The sequence below is a fragment of the Ochlerotatus camptorhynchus genome, unplaced genomic scaffold (assembly GCF_037179485.1).
Source record: "Ochlerotatus camptorhynchus isolate MF236.1 unplaced genomic scaffold, CSIRO-AGI_Acam_v1.1 ptg000301l, whole genome shotgun sequence".
Taxonomy (NCBI): domain Eukaryota; kingdom Metazoa; phylum Arthropoda; class Insecta; order Diptera; family Culicidae; genus Ochlerotatus; species Ochlerotatus camptorhynchus.
This window is the reverse complement of record NW_027040789.1, coordinates 329,219-351,528: the sequence shown is the minus strand read 5'-3', so window position 1 is coordinate 351,528 and position 22,310 is coordinate 329,219. Positions and strand designations below refer to the sequence as shown.

At 40.7% G+C, this 22,310-nt stretch overlaps 2 protein-coding genes across 7 annotated transcripts in view; one reads left to right on the top strand and one right to left on the bottom strand.

Moving 5' to 3' along the window:
- LOC135707022 (calcineurin-binding protein cabin-1-like) overlaps positions 1-22,310 on the top strand; it is a 340,814-nt gene that overhangs the window by 51,632 nt on the left and 266,872 nt on the right. The window lies entirely within an intron of this gene.
- On the bottom strand, positions 15,563-16,416 carry LOC135707024 (serine incorporator 1-like). The gene has a single exon (XM_065228747.1). It carries the CDS (start codon positions 16,337-16,339, stop codon positions 15,563-15,565), a length of 777 nt encoding a protein of 258 aa, XP_065084819.1. The 5' UTR covers positions 16,340-16,416.

The following is a 22,310-nucleotide window of genomic DNA, read 5'->3' as shown; positions in this document are numbered from 1 at the left end:
TCGGATGCCTCAGCGACACTGCACTCTAGTGCGGCGGCTTCGTTCACCAACACAAGATCAAGCAGCCGAGAGTTTCTGTTTGGTACAGAATTAATTTGCATTAAACCATGCAGGCTTAAACTATCCAAAAGAGCACAGCAGGAAGCAGGCATGTACGACCGAAGAATGTCAATGGTTGGATGATCATTCGCGGAAATATTCCAAACAAGTCCAGACTGGTTTAGTCGCCAAATAGCAGAGCTAGATCGTTATGATGTAATCGGGACAATACAGCACCAATGGAACTGATATGGTTCTCAACGCAGCTCAAATTAGATTTACGGTCAGGAGGAAGGTACATAACGCCGATACTTATCATGTCTAGATTAACATTTCAAAAGGTCATATCTGCATTGCTCGATTCTCTTCATCGTCTTTCTGTTTCGGCAATACCTCAGCTGGAAAACCTTTCCCTGTTGTATTTGACGTTTTGGACGCTAGATAAGAACCTCCTTTATCAAACTATGTGGTAGAATTAGCGCGATATCTGTTTGCATAGCAGTGGTTATGAAAAGAGAAAGTCGATGAAGAGAATCGATCAAAGCAGATAAGACCATTTGAAATGTTCATCGAGATGTTGTGTGACGTCGTAATCTTCACCCATAACTGCTCAAGAGAAGTACTAACCGGAGCAGGATCGAGTCAATAGTTCAGTCGTTTGGAAACCGCAATCAAGACGCCACCACCGCGTGATTTGGCACTGTTCATCCGGTTACGGTCATTACGAAAAACTGAGAACCTACTGCCAAATAATTGTGCTGAGTGAATTCGATCATCTAGCCAGGTCTCGGTAAGAACTATTCCATCGTAGTTGGACTCAACAGTAGTCAAGAATAAGTCGTCAATTTTAGTTCGCAAGTCACGAACATTTTGATAATACACCACAAGTCCATCAGATAACATAGGTTGGCAATCGGAAAGGCAAGGTTCAGTTGGTGGTGAAGGTCTTCTTCACCACCGATTGAACCTTGCCTTTCCGATTGCCAACCTATGTTATCTGATGGAGGCTGATCAGGCGAGGAATTGGTTTCAATAAACGCATACTTGCCTGAAATCGAAGGTTGGAAGACACCTTCACCGTTCTCAACCACAGGGCCAGTACGACTACGATAGCAGGAATCAGTACATACGACTGCGTTGAAAGGCTTAGGGGCTTCCATGGGGCGGTAGGCAATGCGTTCTGGGCTGACAGTTTCAGAAACGTGGCAGCTACGATTCGGTGCAGTATGTTCAGAATCGGTGTTATAAAGGAAGCCGTCATCGGTGGACTGCAGACCGTGATGTTCAGGATTGAAATAAGCAACATTGGAAATGCAAGACGTGCTGTAACTTGAAGGCATATCAGGCGAAGAATTGTCTTGATCACATTTGTACTTGCCTGTTGAAGCAAGCTGGAAGACCCCTGATCCACATCTAGTTACAGGATCGGGACGACTGTGGTGAGCGCTGGCAGGAATCAGCGGGACTGGAATAGAGGAACCAGGGGCTTCCAAAATGCAGTCCATAATGCGACCCGGGCGTGAAGTTTGGTGACTCATGCTGTACAGTGGTTGCCGTTGGCAACAGAAATGCTACTCAACAGGAGGAAGTCGGTGAAGGATTTGGTATCTAGAGGCGTAACACTGGAACTCGAAAACTGATCAGACAAATACCTGTTGCTACTGGAAGCATACTTGCCTGAACATGACTCGACCGCAGGGTCAGAACAACTATGATGACTGGAAACAGCGTGCGCGACCGGATCGAGCGGAACGAGGTCTCCCATAGTGCGATAGGCAGTGCGTTCAGGTTTACAGGAATTGGGAATAAAATCGACTACATCAAGTGATGCTGCAGCTTCGATTGTGCAACACTGCATGTAACTCGGAATTAGATGCCATCCATTCCAGCGACGGGAGTGGAATAATGCGAAGGACCCGGAACAGGAGAGATTGTTGGTCGGCGTGTTCAAACGAGGCAACCACATGTTTTTTGAACTTGTGTCCTCGAATTTGCGGAACAAAATCCCCTCTGGCCAAGTATCCGAACTCAAAGCAATTTCGCGTAGTTTTGTAACCATTCCGACCTTGTACGAAATAAAGCTCATTCGGTTCGTATCGGATCCCTTTTTCACAAGCGGCACAACCTTTACCGGATCTTCGCACTGAACGCTAGTTTTGACTAGCTTCTCAATTGATTCCGGTTTCACGCTAGGGTGAATACGGGAGAGGTACAGCCAGAACAACTCAGCAGGCTCAGGAACAGTCCGAACATCAGCTTCAGTCACCGCTTTAGTACCACCAACAAGTGGTTTGCTAGTCAGTAGGGCTTCATCACGGCGACGATTCAATGGGGGTTGACGGGTGTTATTTCCGGAATCCAGATTTGTCGGAGAGGAGGCAATTAACCTTTAAAGTTGTAGAATAAATCTTCTTATTTAGTCTTGAACTTTAAAAAGAAGACGCAGGCAGACCAATAGCATTAAGCAGATTAACAAGGAGAGGAATGGTTTAGGAAATAAGAAAAGGAAAGGAATGTGACAATTAATAGCTTTTAAACTTTTGGAGGTATTGTATTCCCCTAAGTTTGTTGTACTCGATTACTATATTATTCTCTCAATACGCGAAATCTCTTATATATGCGGTTAAAGCATTTGAGTTAACTTATTTCTTAGTGTTCAAGTACTTACATTTTTAAACAGCAGTCAATGTTAATCTATGAACTAAACCATACGTAGAATAGATCTTTCCTTATGTGGTATCGATGCATGTTAAACTTTTCGCGGCTGTCGGAATCAACGCGCCTACGACTACGGAGCTTGCGCAGAAGTGATTCGCAATGCCGTAGAGCTCACCAAAAGTTTTTTTGAGCTTCTGTAGTATAGAATCTGTTCGGTACGGTCGCGAAATCTTTAAATGATTGATACGTGCGGTAAAATAACTAAATTGAAACAAAGCTCAACAGTAAAATAAGTAGAATATTTAGGTAGGAAACCAAAATTAATCAACTTGCCAACATAGGCTATCACATTTATTTTGGTGGCACTCTTTAAGTGATAATAAGCTGTTTTTTTCTCTACGGTTGTTTCGCGTGGCGTTCACAATTTGTGCGATTTTCGTATCTTACGTAATTTAGATGTTTAGCTATAAACGGTTTCACTGACTCGAGGTAGTTCCTTCAGCGGTGTTGGTACAGGTTAAACCTTTGCCGACTGTCGGATTCAACGCGCCTACGTCTACGGAGCTTACGCAGAAGTGATACCGAATAAGAGCTTGTCAAACGCTTTTGAGCTTATAGAATTTGTTCGGTGCGGTCGCGAAATCTTGAAATGATTGATACGTTCTTTAAATTAACTAATTTGATACAAAGCTCAGTAGTAAATAAGTAGAATATCTAGGGAGGAAACCAAAATTAATCAACTTGCAAACATAGGCTATCACATTTATTTTGGTGGCACTCTTTAAATGATAATAACCCTTTTTCCTCACTTCGGTTGTCTCGCACGGCTTTCGGAATTCGCGCGGTTTTCGTAACTTACATAATTTAGATATTTCGTTCGAAACGGATTTACTTATTCAATCAGTTTACTACGCGGATGTATCTACGCGCACACGTCACAGCATTTTTTCTATAACTATCTTGAAACAATACATACGGAATCCAGTGTTCAAGCGGCCAATATAGGATTCATCTAAGTTACCGGCCGCGAATGGAAAATCCAGGCTTCTCTCAACAAGATTCGAAACAGCTTGCTTCGAATATTTCCTCCAGCACTTCAATTTTACAAAATTATCGTTATCGTTAACATGGTCTAAGACAATAATCACTAAAGTCTCATGATCGGTTATTTTCAAATCAGTATCCGTAACTGAACAAATGGAATCAAAATTGGAATAAACGTGATCAATTAAAGTTCTACTGTGCCTGGAAATACGCGTATACTCATTTACCGTTTGCTTTAAATTAAAAAACTCAGCTAAACGCTTCAAATGATTCGAATTATGGTTATCACGCCAATTAATATTAAAATCACCAGCCAATATATTTAATTTACTAGAATCAAGGAATGTCTCAAACCAGTTCTCTAAAACTTCAACAAAACGCTGGTCACTAGAACTGGGAGAATGATACAAAACACCATAATTACCCATCTTCATGCCACGTACAACTGTAATGCCCAAGAACCAGTTGCCATCAATAACTTCGTTGGTACGAAGGTTGAATTGAACTGATTCTTTGACATAAATAGCAACACCGCCAGTGTGTCTAGAATGTGATAAACAAGCAGCAACAATATATCCCGGAATACTATACTGATCAAAAGCTTCAGTTTCTACAATATGAGTTTCAGATAAGAAAACTAAAAGAGGACGTTTTTCCTCAACAATCTGACGTAATGCTACGTAGTTTGTTGACAACCCCGCAATATTCAAGTATAAAAAATCGAATTGATTCACATTCCTGGAACTTGGCTGCTATTTATTGAAACGCAAGCTGCTTTTCTTCTGATCAATAAGTCTTTTATAAAGCAAACATTCCGAGCTAAATGCGGCATGGTTGACGTCCAAGTTCATTTTTCGTTCTTTATTCATTTTCAAACAATTAATACATTTCAATACAGTTGACGTACACTCCGACGTTTTGTGTTGTTGGCTGCACCTAGAGCATCTATCACAATTTTTGCAATCCATGCTCTTGTGCCCAAATTCTCCACATTTGAAGCATCTCAACACATTAATCGCGGGAACTATCGAGCACCGATCAAACCCTACATTTACTTTTTTCGCACATAACAAACATTTATAAGTATCGAAATCGACTTCAATTACAACACTAAACTTGTTATAAGTGAAGCGTGGATTTTCAAACATGTTCACTACTTTAACATCATTTATAGCGATGTCTTCATTTTGACTTTTTAAGTAGTCAATGAAGACATCGGAGGAAAACTGATCGCTCATGCCCACTATTTTCAATCTTGGCACCGAAGTGGGAACAACAGCACTATATTGTTCACCCAGATTGCTTTCAATACCAGTTTTTACATCATTAAGATTAGCTCCTGTTGCACACTCAACAATAATAGAGCCATCTTCACCATTCCTAAAATTACTGATTTTGTGTGTTTTTGGATCCAACTGAGTTTTCAAAAACTTACGAGTATCTTCGCAAGCTTGTTTGGACTCTTTTGGTTTGATCACAATGACCGGACGAGTCTTACGATTACTCTGTTTGTTACTGTTACTGTTAATGTTACTGTTACTGTTAATGTTACTATTACTGTTACTAATATTTTTACTTTTACTTGCATGACTAGATCTTTTTACAACATCCGCAAAACTCGCATTTTCTTGAAAAACATCATCAGTCGAATCGTTGTCACTATTTTGAAATTTACGTTTTTTGCGTCTAGGATTTCGGTCCGATTCAGAATGAACCGTCCTAGATGCACCATTCGTTGCAGCTAAATTTTTTTCCGTACTAATTTCAAAACATGAACTAGTCATCGTATTCCATTTCTTACTAATTAATTTTTCAAAGCAACTTAAAGAATCGCTCATATTTTGTTGCATTTTTTCCATGCCAATTCTCAACGCGTTGTCTATCTGAGCAGCAACGTTGTTTCGTATACCAGTGATAGAGTCAGCAACAGAAGACAATTGCTTCATTGCTTCCCCCAGCATTTTGGTATCCGAAACCGATACATTCTGCTCGTCACAACTCTGATCTGACAGACAATTACTACACTTGAATAGAACATTTGCATTATCTGTGATAAGTTTTGCCTGAGTCCGCGTGAGTGTAGTGCACTTGCAATGAAATACACGAGCACACTTACCCACACAGATAACCGGCAAATCACTTACCAAAATCCCCAAATTACATATTGCACACTCAGCCATATATATCACCTATACACATGCAACACTACAGAGACACAAGTAAAAACGAGCCGATATTCATTGTTTAGATCAAAAAATTACTTAAAACTAACGTTAGTAAAGCGGGAGCCGATTACTCTCAGCTATCTTGGGGTAACAAATTGTAACAAATGGATGGCAGGGTAGGGATTGAGAACACAAGGTTTGGAGAATTAGCGGTGCCGGTGGTGTAGTGGTAAGCGTGATTACCTCTCACCCCAGCAGGCCTTGGTTTAATCCCAGTCGGCGCCGCCTGTATGTTCTGAGGTATAACATCTCTGATCACGCCTTCCTTCTGATCTCCTGGAGTCCCATAAGTGCTTCTTCTCTCAATTTTGTATACACCACATTCAACAAAGGCTCTTGGTCCCCGTTTTCTGGGATTCCTTTTGCGAAGTAATCTATTTGAATTAGGAAGGGCCGAAGCTCTTCCGGTTTCCCATGGAATTCCGGAATACATTGTATTGCGGTTACCATTGGGAATTCATAATTTACTACTTCTGGCATTGTTAAATTTTCTGCTGAACAACTTTTTTTTTCGAAATTAAATGTTGGTACGTTGAGAGTATTATCATTCTCTGACGCCCTCCTCGTGTTTCTTAGAGAACCAAGTGTTTTTGGGTTCCTTTTCCCTTTACTATTTTCTTGGATGATAGCGGTTTCATTCAATATTTTAACGCATTCTTTTATTTGAAATTGAACTGCAAGTAGATTATCTGCAACCTGCAAGTTCATTCCATTCGTCAGTATTGTCCCTGTGTTGTAACTTTTGCACATTAGCTTTAAATTTTATATCGAATTCCTTTAATTTGTGAGTTTTTTCGAGAATGCCTCTCAAAGATCTAGGTCTTCTGTTACTTTTTTGTAGGTTTGCGAATTCTCTGTTAATCTCTTTCCGTATTTTTTAACAATCCTCCCATAAATTTGACATTTATGAATTAATTGTTTTGCAATATATACACTAACCCACTAATGCACTAATATAGGTACTACGTAACGTAGGATTACGAAAGTTAGTTTTGATATAAAATAAGTAACAAACTTTTATTAACAAAAGGCGAATGTGATGAAGCTGAACTATTTACAATCCCATACCCAACAAACAATTATTCAGAGTCACAAATAAGCATATATTTTGAATAAATGCTGTATTACAGTGTACACTGGAGTCGCTTTTTACGCGGGTGATACGTCCCGCGTAAAAAAAAATCGCGTAAAAAAAACCGCGTAAATTCCGGAATCCGCGTAAAAAAACCGCGTAAATTCCGAAATCCGCGTAAAAAAGACCGTGTAAAAAAAAACCGCGTAAAAAGCGACTCTAGTGTATAACGATAAACCACGTAAATTCTGAAATCCGCGTAAAAAAACCAAAATCCGCGTAAAAAAAACCGCATACATTCCGAAATCCGCGTGAAAAAAACCGTGTAAATTCCAAAATCCGCGTGAAAAAACCGTACTCATGTATTATTAGGAATGTATTGCAAATGCTATGTTATATTAGACGAACTATACGTTGTATCCGGGGCCCGTGGGCACAAAGTATATTCATTATAAGTCAGGTTAGTATGCAATTATAGGTTATGCAAATTAATTTATGTTTAGGATATTGAATTTACCTGTTCGAAGGAATTTATACGTTTAGTAGGTTATAAAGTAGTAAATTAATCAAAATCCTTTAGTTTTGCACGTAGTAATTGATCAGAATTCTGTCACCAGGGAAGTAAAGGTGCATTTGAAATTTTTAATCGAAATTTTGATAATTTCTTCTTATTATTCATATTTATTTCGTCCCAACTGGAAGTTTGCTTTTGTCTTCAACTTTAATTTCGTCTGTTGTTTTGGGACTACCGTCGTTACTTGTGAAATGGAGATTACACGAATGTATCGTATTGGCTTGTAACGTATATTGATTTGTCAGTATACGATTTGCAACTTTCATGGCATACATCAGCGAAACAAAGCCGGATAAAGACTTATCAAAATGACACCATAATGTTTGTAAATTTAAATACAGCCCTTGTGTCATGCCTTGTGTGAACGAGGATAGATCAGTTCAAACTCACAAAAATATGATAATATGAAAAATTTAATTGACGATGACGAAAGATCTTCGCTCATTGAAAAGAACTAAGAAGGCTGCTCTCAGAAGATTTACTAAACTCCGCACACTGCCGCTGAAATGCTACTATGTCAGAATCAACCACGAGTATAAGCGGTTAAGTCGTCTCTGTTTTCAACGCTATCAAAGGAGGATTCAACGGCGGCTAAAATCACACCCGAAATCCTTCTGGAACTTCGTAAATGAGCAACACAGGGAAGTCGGTTTACCCTCTTCCATGATTTTTAATGGTGAAACTGCCGGCAATCAACAAGACATTTGCAACCTGTTCTCAGCCAAATTTGCTAGTGTGTTTGAAGACGAGCAACTCTCCGCTAATATCAATTCTTCCGCGGCCAGTAATGTTCCTGTGGTCAACCAAACGCTCAGCATGGTCGAAGCCACTACATATACGATTTCTAGAGCAGCATCTAAACTTAAGACTTCAACTAAGGCTGGATCCGATGGTGTTCCGTCGATTATTCTTAAAAAGAACATCACTTGTCTTTTAGATCCATTGCGCCGCATATTCCATCTCTTTCTTTCCAGCGGCATCTTTCCGTCTTGCTGGAAGACTGCGGATATGTTTCCTGTTCATAAAAAGGGAAGCAAACGCGACTTAAACAACTACCAGGTAATCACGTCGCTGAGTGCTGTATCAAAACTTTTTGAATTAGTTGTCATAGAGTCCCTAAATGTGCAATGCAAGTAATATCTAAGTACAGACCAACACGGATTCATAACTGGGCGTTCCACAACTACGAACCTGCTGTGCCTAACGTCTTACATCACAGACAGTTTGATTGCTCGGACCCAAACGGACGTTATCTACACAGATCTTACGGCAGCCTTCAATAAGCTGAACCACGAAATTGCGATCGCTAAGCTTGATAGGCTAGGGATCGGTGGAAATCTTTTGAGATGGTTTCGTTCATACCTCACGGAGCGCCAATTGACAGTAGCTTTGGGTACTTGTCGCTCAGCAAGCTTCTGCGAAAAGTCCGGTATACCTCAGGGTAGCCATCTGGGACCATTGGTATTTCTCCTTTACTTCGACGACGTTCGCCATGTTATCACAGAGCCACGATTATCGTTTGCAGACGATCTGAAAGTTTTTCTGCGCATCCGCTCACTCACCGACTGCCGTTCTCTCCAAAATCAGATTGACATCTTTGCTGACTGGTGTAGTCTAAACCGACTGGTGGTCAACCCAGCTAAGTGTACTGTTTCAGGCGGCTGGTTCGGACTCACGCCGACAGTTCGCTCACCTGAGGACGGGACAGAAGGACCAATGTTTCAGGCGGCTGGTTCGGACTCACGCCGACAGTTCGCTCACCTGAAGACGGAACGGAATCTTCTTCACACGCTTGGTCTTGAACTCTTGGACACAGTTTCTTATAAAACTGTGTAGAGGAATCAAACACACAGTCAAATTAACGGGGTAACAAATTTTTTATTGATCTTCAATTAACAATGGTTGTTAGGGGAATGAAAATTTTCTCCGATCTCGCTTCATGTTTTACTGATCTCCAACATCCTCCGGGCCAGCGACGGAACTGGCCTTTAGTAGAATAATCTTCGTAATCGGTCTGAGGTAGGTTGATCTTGAAGTGCGTATCTTCACAGTCCTAATTTTGCCGTCGGGTCCCTTGTAAGCCTTTTCGATAATACCTTTGGGCCAACATCCACAATGCAGGTTCTCATCGATGATCATCACCAAATCACCTACTGCATACTCGTAATAGTTTCGATTGTCTTTCCATTTCTGTCGTTGGATCAATTCTGGGCGATAAGCTGACATTCATTTACGCCAGAAATGATCAGCGTAAATTTGTGCATGTTTGTAGGCAGCCCTCGTCATCAAACTGCTCTCATAAAAATCGTGATCGTACTGCATATGGTTGTTCCGTCCAAGCAATATTAGGCGTTAACGGCTCAGGATCATGAGCATCATCCGACACATGTGTTAAAGGGCGATTGTTGACGACGTTCATTACTTCACACAATGCTGTTCTCAGGACCAAATCGGTAGGGTGTCTCTCCTTCAGCATAGCGCGCAGTCCTGTCTTCACTGAACGCACCAAACGCTCCCAGCATCCTCCAAAGTGTGGCGCACCTGGAGGTATAAACGACCATTCCACGCCTCTTACACTCAGTGTTTCGTCTATCTGCTGCTGGTTAAGGTCCTTTATCATCTTCTTCAGTTCTTGATTGGCTCCTGTGAAACTCGTCCCGTTGTCAGTCAGGATTTTCTGAGGAACACCACGAATTGCCATAAAACATGGAATGGCCATTATACAGCTGCTCATATCCAGTGACGAAACCACTTCCAGGTGTACCGCTCGACTTGACATGCACGTGAAGAGTACAACCCATCGCTTCTCGACACGTCGTCCAACCTTCACCATCAATGGCCCAAAATAGTCGATTCCTGTAGAAGTAAAAGGAAAAACAAAGGGGGTCGTCCGCTCTGGTGGTAGATTACCCATCTGTGCCACGCTTGGTTTGGCACGTAGCTCTCTGCATCTCACACATGCTTGTGCAAATTTCTTTACTTGGGAACGAATCTTCAAAATGCAGTACCGTTGTTTCAAGTTATTGATAACTGTTTCTAATCCTTGATGAGCGTTAGCATTGTGGAACGTCTGGATCAGCAGGTTGATGAAATGATGGTTGTCCGATAGTATTACGGGATTGTTCACATCGAACGGTTTACTTTCGTCTTGAATGCGACGTTTCATCCTTATAATTCCGTTAACCAGAACGGGTGAGTAAGCTAACAATCGGCTTGACTTTTTCACAATGCCAGTCGTCCTTAAGCTGTTGATTTCATCATGGAACGCTTCTTTCTGTACTATTTTATACCACAGGTTTCTTGCTTCAGCCATATCGTGCACGTTGATCGAAAATTTCTTCGGTTTGTTCCTTTTTGGACTGCCAAGAATTTTTCTCATCTTCAGATAATAGGCTGTTGATCTTATCAAACGGTAGTAATCCGAAAATCTGCTAATGTCAGGCATATCCATAACATCTTCTTCACAAACATGATGACAGACCAATTCTTCTTCAGCTTCGATTTCCACATGATAGTTCACGGATTCGTTTGATGACATTGTTTCACATTTTTGGTTTGGCCATTCACTTTGATTGTGCTTCAAAAACTCTGGACCACTCAGCCATTTAGCGATGTTTGCGAACTTAGAGGACTTTGTAGCGAGGTCAGCAACGTTCAAATGCGATGGTATCCAATTCCACACTCTAGTGTTGTGTATGTGTATGTATGTAAAGGATACCACTCATTGTTGCAAGGCACAGCCATTAGACAGTGGATCATCCTCCAAGTATGACTTGATCAAGTACGATACCTGGTTGTATTCAATTTACCATTGTAAGAAGGGCCAAAAACGGAGGGGCGGACCCGTAAGCAGATACACTTACGCGCAATCCGCGGGATCAGGAGAATCGCCTTCCAATGATAAAATCCTACAACCCGATGTAGAACAAGCCATCATACGAGGGAACGTCCCAATGAGTGGGGAGAAGAGCCCGCCGTCAATTCACGAAATGTTAATGACAGGGAGTTGGCAATTCCACTCTCCCCATCCAAATCGCTTCAATCCGGTGCCCTGGTGGTCCCATCCCTCCCCTTTGCATTTAATGTGTGTATATATATGTATTTTTAATATCGGCATTACCCGTTAGATTTTGTCAGCACAATTTTGCCTTCTTAGCTTTCCAAAATCTTTAATAAATGCAAATCTTATCATCTGACCTATTCCGCGAGTCGTGCGAATCTCCACCACCAATGAGTCAACAAAAGTCACGCACTAGTGGGGTGACTCTCCGTGCAATCAAATGAAGAGTCACCTCACACGAGGCGACCACCGTCACCCTACTAGCGACAGAGAGCCATACTACTCGCAGAACAGGCCTGCAGGTGACGTTTAAAGCTCCACAATTTTACTGAAAATCTAAGAAAATTATTAAACAGAATTTAATAATATAACTGCAGAGCACAAGCAGTTTAAATATACTAAGAACGTGTTGCCAAAATCGAACGGATACTTTATATGTTTATTAATTTATCTTACCTTGATGGACCAATTACTTACCTGTCCTTAATGGCCGTAAGCTCCAATCGGTATTTCCCGGTAAATCCGATCACGATCCTTTACAACATTTGGCCGACACCAACGCGCATCATCGCATCCACTCAGCACTTGCTTCCTCTTCTCTAAATTGAAGGGCTTCTAGGGAAACTATTTTCTTGCGGACCGCGTTGCGGTTGGACTTCACTGTTCTTCTCCTTCTTTTTCTCTTTTAACCCCTACTACGAGAAGATGAAACACCTATGTGGCACTCACTCTCCTACTATCGGTTGTCGCTGCATTAAAACCGCTGCCGCTTTCTTTCACCGTTTTCTTTTTGCTTCTCTTTCTACTCTCTTCGTCTCACAGAATTTCACCACCGCTTTACTCTGTATTCCTTTAGGGTGCTCACTCACACACTACTGTTTGCCGCTATCTTTTTGGCTTTTTATTTTCCCCGCACTATCAGCTTCTTCTTTTTTTCCCCTTTCCTGCCTTCTCGCACTCGAAATTATCGCTACCGTTCGGCGTGGAATCCACAATTTCCACTCTTAAACGCAGCTACCCTTGCGCTCCCCTCGCACACATATGCACACTGGGCCTCCCCGCATAGACCCTTCGCCCCTTCAACAGCAATCCTGCCAAAAACAGTCTCAATCACGCTTTTTCTTTCTGCTTCTATCACCGCCACCGATTGAAACCGTCACGCAAGTTATAGCGCATCACCTGCGGATGTTAACCGCCACCTTATCTTCGTATCACTCCACCAATCCGCTTCCTAATCCGTATTACCGGACCAGCCTTCCGTCGAACACTTTCCTCGAACCAGCAACAGCCTGAACGCAGCAGCAAACAGCACACACGTCCGACTCAGTCGGTAGTCACTCACGTGTCGGGGTGAATGCCGTGTATTGGCTGAAACCTTGTACGGATTTAAATGTCTTCTCAAGTATCTTACTGAGAAGCAGCACAATTTTTTTTACTTACGACACCAAAACTGAACGTGTGTTCAAAGTTGTCATGAAAGGACTGCCCAGTGTTGAATCCCTGGATCAGATCAAAGATGAACTGGCAAAATTACATGGAGTTGTGCCACTCCAAGTAATCAAAATGAAAATGAAATCCCGTCCTGGCGATTCACGCAACGGGATTTCTAATGATTTTTATTTAGTTCACTTCAAGTCTAGTGAACTAAACAACCTTAAGGTCTTGGGAAAAGCTAGCCTTAGGCTCCATGTCCGAGTGAAGTGGGAACACTTCAGCAAGACTGGAGGAAATTTCCAAAACCTCACCCAGTGCCGTAAATGCCAGGGATGGGGTCACGGAACGTAAAATTGCTACATGCCAGCTAAATGCATGAATTGTGGTGATTCCTCTCACGCAAAGGCCGAATGTCCTGTGAAGGAAGATCCTAAGAAATTTAAATGTTCAAATTGTGGTGAAAACCACAAATCCAATTTTTGGTAATGTAAGACTCGCAAAGCGATCCTACAATCTCGTTCTAAGCGGCAGGTAGGAAACGCTCCACGTTTCCGAACAGGTACAAATTCCTCTGCTGTTAACAACGGTCAGCGAGGAACAAATTCTACATTCGTACCCGTAAGTACAAATATCACCCCTGCTTCAAATTTTTCATCTCTGCTCTGCTCTGCTAATAATGATCAGCGATGTTCAGCGAGGTTATGAAGCTACCTATGCTGCTATTGCACCGGGTAGAAGTCAAAATACTAACCAACGTAATTCTAACGGATATTTTGAAACTTTTGACTTACACTGAAACAAGGGCCATAGTTAGGGATACTATTTTGCAGAAAACACAAAACACAGAATAACCACGATTATTACCGTTAAATCTAATATGAATTCAGTATATTTGACTATGAATTTTAACAAATTTACAATGATTCTGGCAAAACTACTATGCTTGCTCAAAATGCATAGTAGTTTTGATAGAAATAATAGTAAAATTAAATGAAATAGTTTTCTGCAAAAATCTATTGGTGAAGTTTTTTTAATTTAAACCTGCAACATAGTATTTTCCAATGGATTGTATTTCAGTGTAGGAAGCATTACTGCTCCTAAAATGGAATTTTTACAGAAATCATTAATTGACATGATTACTGATATGCTTAAATCTAACTCCATGTTTAATGCTATTGAAACTGTAAGAAAATTTGCAAACAATATTGTCATGACTTTGAAATTCAGCAATGGATTATAAATCATTATATATTTTAAATTGGAATGCTCAATCTCTTAAAGATAATGAAGACGAGCTATTTCACTTTTTGAGAGTTCATAACGTGCATATTGCCGTTATAACTGAAACGTTCCCTAAACCTGACCATAAGGTTAAGAAGGACACACATTATTTCATTTATAGAAATCATCGTCTTGATCGACCCTGTGGTGGCGTTGCCATCATTGTTCATAGACGAATCAAACATAAAATTCTTTCTTCATTTGAAACCAAAGCTTTTGAAACTTTGGGAGTTTCTGTTGAAACAAAATTTGGACAACTTACGTTTATAGCTGCCTATTTACCATTCCAATGCGTAGGCCAGAAAAAGAATTTTCTCGAGGGAGACCTTCAGAAACTTACCCGTCATATGTCTAAATTCTTCATTATTGGTTATTTTAATGCAAAACACCGCTCATGGAATAATGCTCAAAGCAAGTCCAATGGTAATATTCTGTTTGATGATTGTTCTGCAGGTTATTACACTATTCAATATCCAAACAGCCCAACATGCTTTTCTTCAGCAAGAAATCCCTCAACTATTGATTGGGACTGATTCATGTCAACTTTGTAGCCAATTGGTTACCCATGCTGACTTCGGTTCTGATCACCTTCCAGTAACTTTTGAAATAATTTCTAATCCCAAAAGCTCTACTTTCAATTACCATAGAGCTGATTGGGAGCAATATCGAACATTTATGGAATATAACTTCGATCCAAACATTCCTTTGCAAACCAAACATGAAATTAATTATGCTCTTGAATCTCTGACTACTTCTATAGTTGAAGCAAGAGCTGCCTCACTACCAAAATGCGAGGTTAAATTCGATTCAATTATAATAGACGACGATCTTCAGCTCTTGATCCGTCTTAAAAATGTCCGTAGGAGACAATATCAAAGAACACGCGATCCTGCCATGAAAGTTATCTGGCGGGATTTGCAAAAACAAATTAAAAAACGATTCTCTGCCCTGAGGAACAAAACTTTTGAAAATAATGTTTCTAAATTAGACCCGAGTTCCAAACCCTTTTGGAAACTCACAAAAATTTTGAAAAAACCTCAAAAGCCTATTCCAGCGCTTAAAGAAGGGCATAATTAAGGCACGGTACTTGATAAACTAGCAGCGAGCACTTTCTCAAACCTTTACTCACATAAATAGACAAGCCAAGCAGAAAACAGCAATTGAAAGAAGAATATTTACAAACTGACAAAATGAAAGATGTTGAAGCCATGGCAGAAAACTACAAATAAAACGCGCAATCCCGACCACTCACCTTGCTTTTCCGGATCAGCCAGACGGGACACATTGTTGGCCGAGCGCAGCGTCGAGTACAGAATGCACAACATCCAGATGACCAAGCCGATGATGCTCGTTTTGTCGAAGTGAACCTTATTTTGCTTGTCGCCGATGATTCCCAGGAATCCCGGGTTGCATTCGGTATCCGGATTGTTGGCCACGGCCGACCAAGTCAAATAGACTGTGTACAGCGTTACCATCGAGCTTTGTAGCAGGCCCGACTTGGGTGCGTGCTCCTGGATCTTGGGCCAAATCGATATAATGCTGATTCCCAAGCACAGGATCATATTGAACGTGATGAAGAATTTGTTCAACGAGCAATTGTCGGCTTCGGTAAAGTAAACGTAGAGCAGTGCGATTCCGGTCAGCGAAAGAGCATATTGCAAGCCGGTGACGCAGCACAACGCAGCGAACCATCCGCGTGATTCCTCTTCCTCGTAGTTGCTAACCCAGGCTTCTGCCCACGAGTGGGCAAAATCTACGATGTAGACCAATTGTACCAGGATGAAAGCAAATCCACCAATCAGACCGACCCACATCCAAGCCGGACCGAATCCAGTCTCCGGAATGAAGAATGCTCCAATGGCGATAGCGGCCACGATCATAAACTTAATTCCCCAGAACCCGTTTTGCAGGGCAGCACGTGGATCCTTGGACGAACGAACCCCGACCATCATGAGGGCCCAAAGTGCAAAGAAGCAACACAAGGCAAAACAGATGCGATAGACGGCCAAATAGCCTACGGCCGAGCTGCAGTCAAATTCCACACTCTAGTGTTGTGTCCATTTTCTTTGATTTTTCCTACTCGGGATCCCACGTAAGCGTTCAGTTTTTCCTTCGTACATAGCCAAGCCAGACAAATTTTGGAATCAGTCCAGAAGAAAGTTGATATCACTTCTACTTCTAGTTCTTCTTGTACCACCTTCATCATCTGACTAGACAGAACGCATCCTTGCAACTCTAGCCTGGGAACAGTTTGCGATTTGAGAGGTGCCACTCGTGACTTGGCCACAACTAAAGCAACATGTTTTTTGTCCAAATATCGGTGCACCATGTATATCACGCTAGCAAAGGCTTTGTCACTTGCGTCCGAAAAAGCATGGAGTTCAACACTGTGAAATGACGGAACATCAGGAACGTAATACCTTGGCACTCGAACCTCCGTCAGCTTCGAAGTTTCTTCAAGCCATTCAGTCCATTTCGTAATCAGACCATCAGGTATTTTATCATCCCAGTCAACTTGCAGGCGCCACAAATCTTGAAACAATATCTTCAAATGGATTGTGATTGGACTAAGTACATTTAATGGATCAAAGATACCCATCATGAATTGTAGTAACTGCCGCTTGGTAGGAATATCAACTCCGGAACGGAAAGCTATATCAAGTTTCGGAAAGTCCAAGGGGAAACCTTGTTTGTGTGCCTCTATAACATTCTTTGCTAGTTCAATTGCTTCTTTTTCGGTGTCAGTTGAATCAAAATAGTCATCAACATAGTGCTGTCTGACTATTGCACGTTCTACTCCAGGAAAACGCTCTTCTAGTTTCTTCGCATTGAAATTCTTTATAAACTGTGCAATCGAAGGAGATGACACAGCACCGAAAATAATAGCCACCATCACGTATACTGCGGGAGCTGAAGTACGGTCCATGCCACGCCAGATTTTTTTTTTTTTTTTTTTTCTTTATTTTTGTGATTTTTAGCCGTAGGCTAGTTCATCACATACAGCCACGCCAGAAGAAACGCTGAGAGTTTTGATCCAGCCATCGAATAAGCACTTGGTGAAACATTTCTTTGATGTCTGCCATGAAAGCGACCTTTTTCTGCCTACCTCTCATCAGTACTCCAGTCAAAGATGGAACGAAATCTGGTCCTTTCAGCAACAAATCATTCAAGGAGAAACCATGAGACTTGGCTTTGGCGTCCATTACCAATCGAAATTTGTTAGCACTCACAACACTAAAATGCGGCAGATACCAAGTATTGGGTGTTTCAGCTAGCTCTTCAGGTTTCAGCTTCCTTGCATAGCCCTTTGCAACGTAATAATCGATCTTCTGACAATACTGCTCGGCAAACTTCGGGTCAGCGTCCATCTTCTTTTCCATAATAGCCAGACGACGAAGTGCTTGAGGCTTGCTGTCTGGGAACGTGAAGTTGTTGTATTTATACACTTGACCAACCTCAAACCGATCTCCACAACGTTTCAGTGTCCGGTTCATGATATCCAAAGCTATCTCGTCTTCTTCAGACATCTTTGTACCCTGCTGTTTGATGCCAAAATCTTCAACCTTGTAAATCTCCTTTATCAGCTCTGTCAGTTCCAGGTCCTGATCGTTGCTGCAGAGGAAAACGTGAAATTGGTCAGCAATATCCACTGTTGCAGGTTCGATTTCACCATGGATTGTCCAACCAAGATGACAGCGCGTCAATTGCAAACCTCTTGTTGAATACTGCACAGTTTTCAAAGGGACCATTAGACCAGCGTTGTTGGAACCGATCAGCATTTTCGGAGCTTCCTTTCAATATCGATGCTTACTCGTGGTAGGTTGATGTTGCTGATGTTGCGTACGTTGTCCATTTCATACCACTTAGCTTGTTCGTTTGGTCCAGCAATATGGAGAGACAGTAGCATTGACTCATCATCCTTATGCGAAATTCCATTCGTCCAGCGGTACGTTACAGGAGATATTGGACCACGTAGTTCCATTTGTTCAGAAGTTCCGCATCGATCATGGACAGAGAAGATTCTTCGTCGAACAGAGCAAATACGTCTTGAACTGCACCGTTGCTACGAATCCTAACTTTTCCGACACAAAGAAGAGTGTTCACGCTTCTACCGTTTACATGGCAAAGATCTTCGGTAGTTTTCTTCTCGAACTTGCGTACTGGTTTCTTGTATTCCTTATCCGAATGTACCAATTCATGGTGATTCTTGTCACACACCGAACAGGTTCTATCAGATCGACAGTCACGACGGGAATGGTCTTGCTTCAAACACACATAACATACGTTGCAGGATTTCGCAGCAGATCGACGTTGCTCTACGGAAAGTTTAGCAAACTGCTCACACTTTGCCAGGCTGAAATGATCGTTCGAGTTGCATAAAGGACAATTTCCTCTCTGGTTTGTTTCACGAGTGTTGACGTTCAGAACAGGTGGCTATGATCTTGTGACCGACACGAATTGCTGATCCTTGCGATCCTTTTTGCCAAAGAAATGGGGATTGATACTTGCCAATTGGTTTTCCATTTCATCCTCCAACCAACGCGAAAATGCTTCGAAATGGGCCATCTTGCAACAAAGCCTTGTGCCGCACCCACATTTGCTTGCTAAAAACAGGTAGCTTGTCGGCCAAATGGGAGATTAGTTCAGGGTTCATCAGATACATTTCGACCTTGACATTTTTCAGCGCTACCGCAGTTCCGATAACAGTGTTGAAGAATGAACGGAAAGATTCAATATTACCGTCCTTGACAGAATCCAGGTTTCTGAGCAGTTCCATTCTGTTAGCCACCACCCACTCGGTGCGTCCAAAATTCGATTTCAGCTTCTTCATTATCAGGCCAACGTTCTCTGGAGCAGACAGCAGAGTGTGCAATGTTCCTTCTTCCTTAAGGAAACATTGCGGTGAACAACACTACGCACTCACTTTGGCGCGCTCATCACAACTTACTCGCACGTGCGCATGGAGACTCAGGCGGTTATCTTCAGTCGCGAGGACTTAGATTCGCCGTGGGAGGAGTTCTTCAGTTAGCGGTCTTTTACGACTGGTTACAGTCGAAAATCGCTTTGAGGAAAGCTGAGTCTCTGGTTGGAAAAAGACTGTTTTATTCTACAAATTTCATTGGTTTTATAGCCTTCGGTTTACAACAATTTACATTGAATTTTCCTATCTTCTAATGGGTTAGAAAGAGAACGAAAGAGACGCCTGGGACATAATGCTGACAAATATTGATATTTGGGTTTTTGCCCTTGCGCGCCCATCGATGCCTTTGTTTTGATTTATTTTGCTTATGCTGTTTATTGGGGCTGTGGTGCGAGACCATCCCGGTATGCAATTTGAGTCAGCAAAACATGTGTTGGGTTATTATATTGCTACGTTCATAACGCACATGCCTGGCTGTTCCTTAGTTGCGTGTTAAATGGTATGTTTCCGAAATTGCATCGATGGCTGTGCTGGCCATCTGACTGTGATTGAAATGGAAATGTTCTTGCTGGTACTGGATAATTAATTGCATGGGAAGATGCATAGCACACCTCCCCCCTTTTTTTTGAAAGATGTAATGGAATTTGTAATGAAATCTTTCATAATAATTTTCGTATCCCAGAGGTCTTTACATGATTTAAATATAATGTTTTGATTCTATTTTTTATTTGTAAATTTTCTTGAGAATATGATTAATATTAAAATTAATACTTATTTTAACCGAGTTTAATGCACTTCCTCGAGCAAAGCTCGGGAAAATTTCACCTACTTGCTTTTCACTATATTTTTTTTTGATTCTCATTTTTTTTTTTTTGCAAGTTAGGCTCGGTGGGTCTCTTAATTTACTTATCATTTCTAAGTGGTGTATAATATGTCCTTTTTTTTTATAAGTTTTACATTTTTATGATTCTGTTTTTATGTACCGTTGTTGATTTTTTTGAGTTCACTTCTTCTAGTTCACAATTTTGATTTTTTACATCTTTTACTTTGAATGGTCCTATATGATGAGGATCCAATTTCTTTCTGTTTTCATTTGTAATATAAACTAAATCTCCTATAGATAAATTAATTGGATTTATATATTTATTAAGATTTTGTAAGCGATTTTGTTTTTCTTTAATCAAATTTTCTCTTGCTATCAAATTGGATTTCTGCAGTTTAAATTTGAGTTCGTTATAGCATAGTTCTATGTTATAAATGGGTTCAATTTTGTTTTTGAAAATGTCCTGTGGTAAATTTGCTGTTCTTCCGAATACCAATTCATGTGGAGTATAATTTGTATCCGCGTGTGTTGTAGTATTGTAGACAAATGTATAAAATTTAGTCCAATCATCCCAATCGTCATGGTGTTCGTTTGAAAAGGACCGTAGATACTCATTGAGACATCTATGATTTCTTTCTAACGCACCTATAGTTTGTGGATGATATGCTGTGGCGAAATTCTGTTTAAATTTTAGTATTTTTCCTATTTGGTTCAGTATATCATTATTATATTCCGTTCCTTGGTCTGATTTAAGTTCAATAAATTTTCCGTATGTAAGTATAAAGTTCTCAACTAAAGCTCTAGCTATAGTTGTAGCTTCCTTGTTTTGCACGGGTATTATGACCACGTACTTTGTCAGATCGCATTGTATAGTTATGCCATATCGATTATGGTTGTTTGTTCTTGGTGATGGTCCTACTGTATCAATTGATATGACGTCAAATGGTTTAGCAGGTGTTGTTGTCACTATATTGGGTTCTTTAGTATGCTTGCATACTTTATTTACTTTGCATGATTTGCAATCTTTTACAAACCTTGTGATTGTCTTTTTCATACTTCTCCATGTATATTTTTCTTTTAATTTTTTATATAACCTGTTTTGCCCAATATGACCTCCCGTAGATGTCACATGGTAGTCATATAATATCTTTTCAATTTCTTCTGGTTTTGTAATTTTAATTTGTGGCTTGTATAGTAAAATTTCCACATCTTTTAATGTTTTGGTCGCGACCCTTTTAAACGATTCTACTGGTAAAATCGCAAATATTGTATTGCTTGTTGACATTGCTAGCTTCTTTATTTTTAAATGTTTCAGCATGCCATTCAACTTTAGACAAGCGGACTCTAGAGTCTGAATTCCATCGGTTGTGACTGCTTTACTTTTATTTGACCTTGAATAGACTGACTCGAGTGTCTGAATCTCTTCGGTTCTAATTGCGCATATTTCTTTATTTTCTTTTGGATCCGTGATTATCATAGTTATTTTGTTTGAGCTCATTTCGGTTACTATTTTTGGTAGTTGGTAAGTTTTTGAAGGATAGTCCGTTTCATAGATTGTTGGTTGGCCACCCAACAGATCGTTTGAATTCGGTTCCTTTGTCATAGTTCGGTTTCTAGTCATAGATCTAGTGCTCACAGTTAAGATTGACATCTGCTTTAATTCGTCGGATGTGATTGCTACCCTTGAGAGTGCATCTGCACCTACGTTATTTTTGCCTTTGATGTACTCAATCTCGAAGTCGTAATCTTCTAGATCTAATCGCATTTGTGTAAGCTTTTTGGTAGGTTCTTTCATACCAAAGAGATACACTAAAGGTCTGTGATCAGTTCTTATTTTGAATTTTCGTCCGTATATATATGGTTTAAAATGGTTAATAGCCCAGTAAATGGCTATCATTTCCTGTAGTATAGTGTGTTTTCTTGCTTCTGCTGTGTTAAAGGTCTTACTAGCGTAAGCAATGGGCAAGTCATCACCATCAAAATTTTGTGATAACACTGCACCACATGCTACGTTAGATGCGTCAGTGGTAATAGTAAATTCTTGTGTGAAGTCGGGGTATTTTAAAATTTGCGGTGATAATAAGTGTGATTTTAATTTTTCAAAAGCTATTTGACAGTTATCAGTCCAATTAAACTTTGTATTTTTTTTCAACAAGTCATTTAAAGGTTTAGCTGTTTC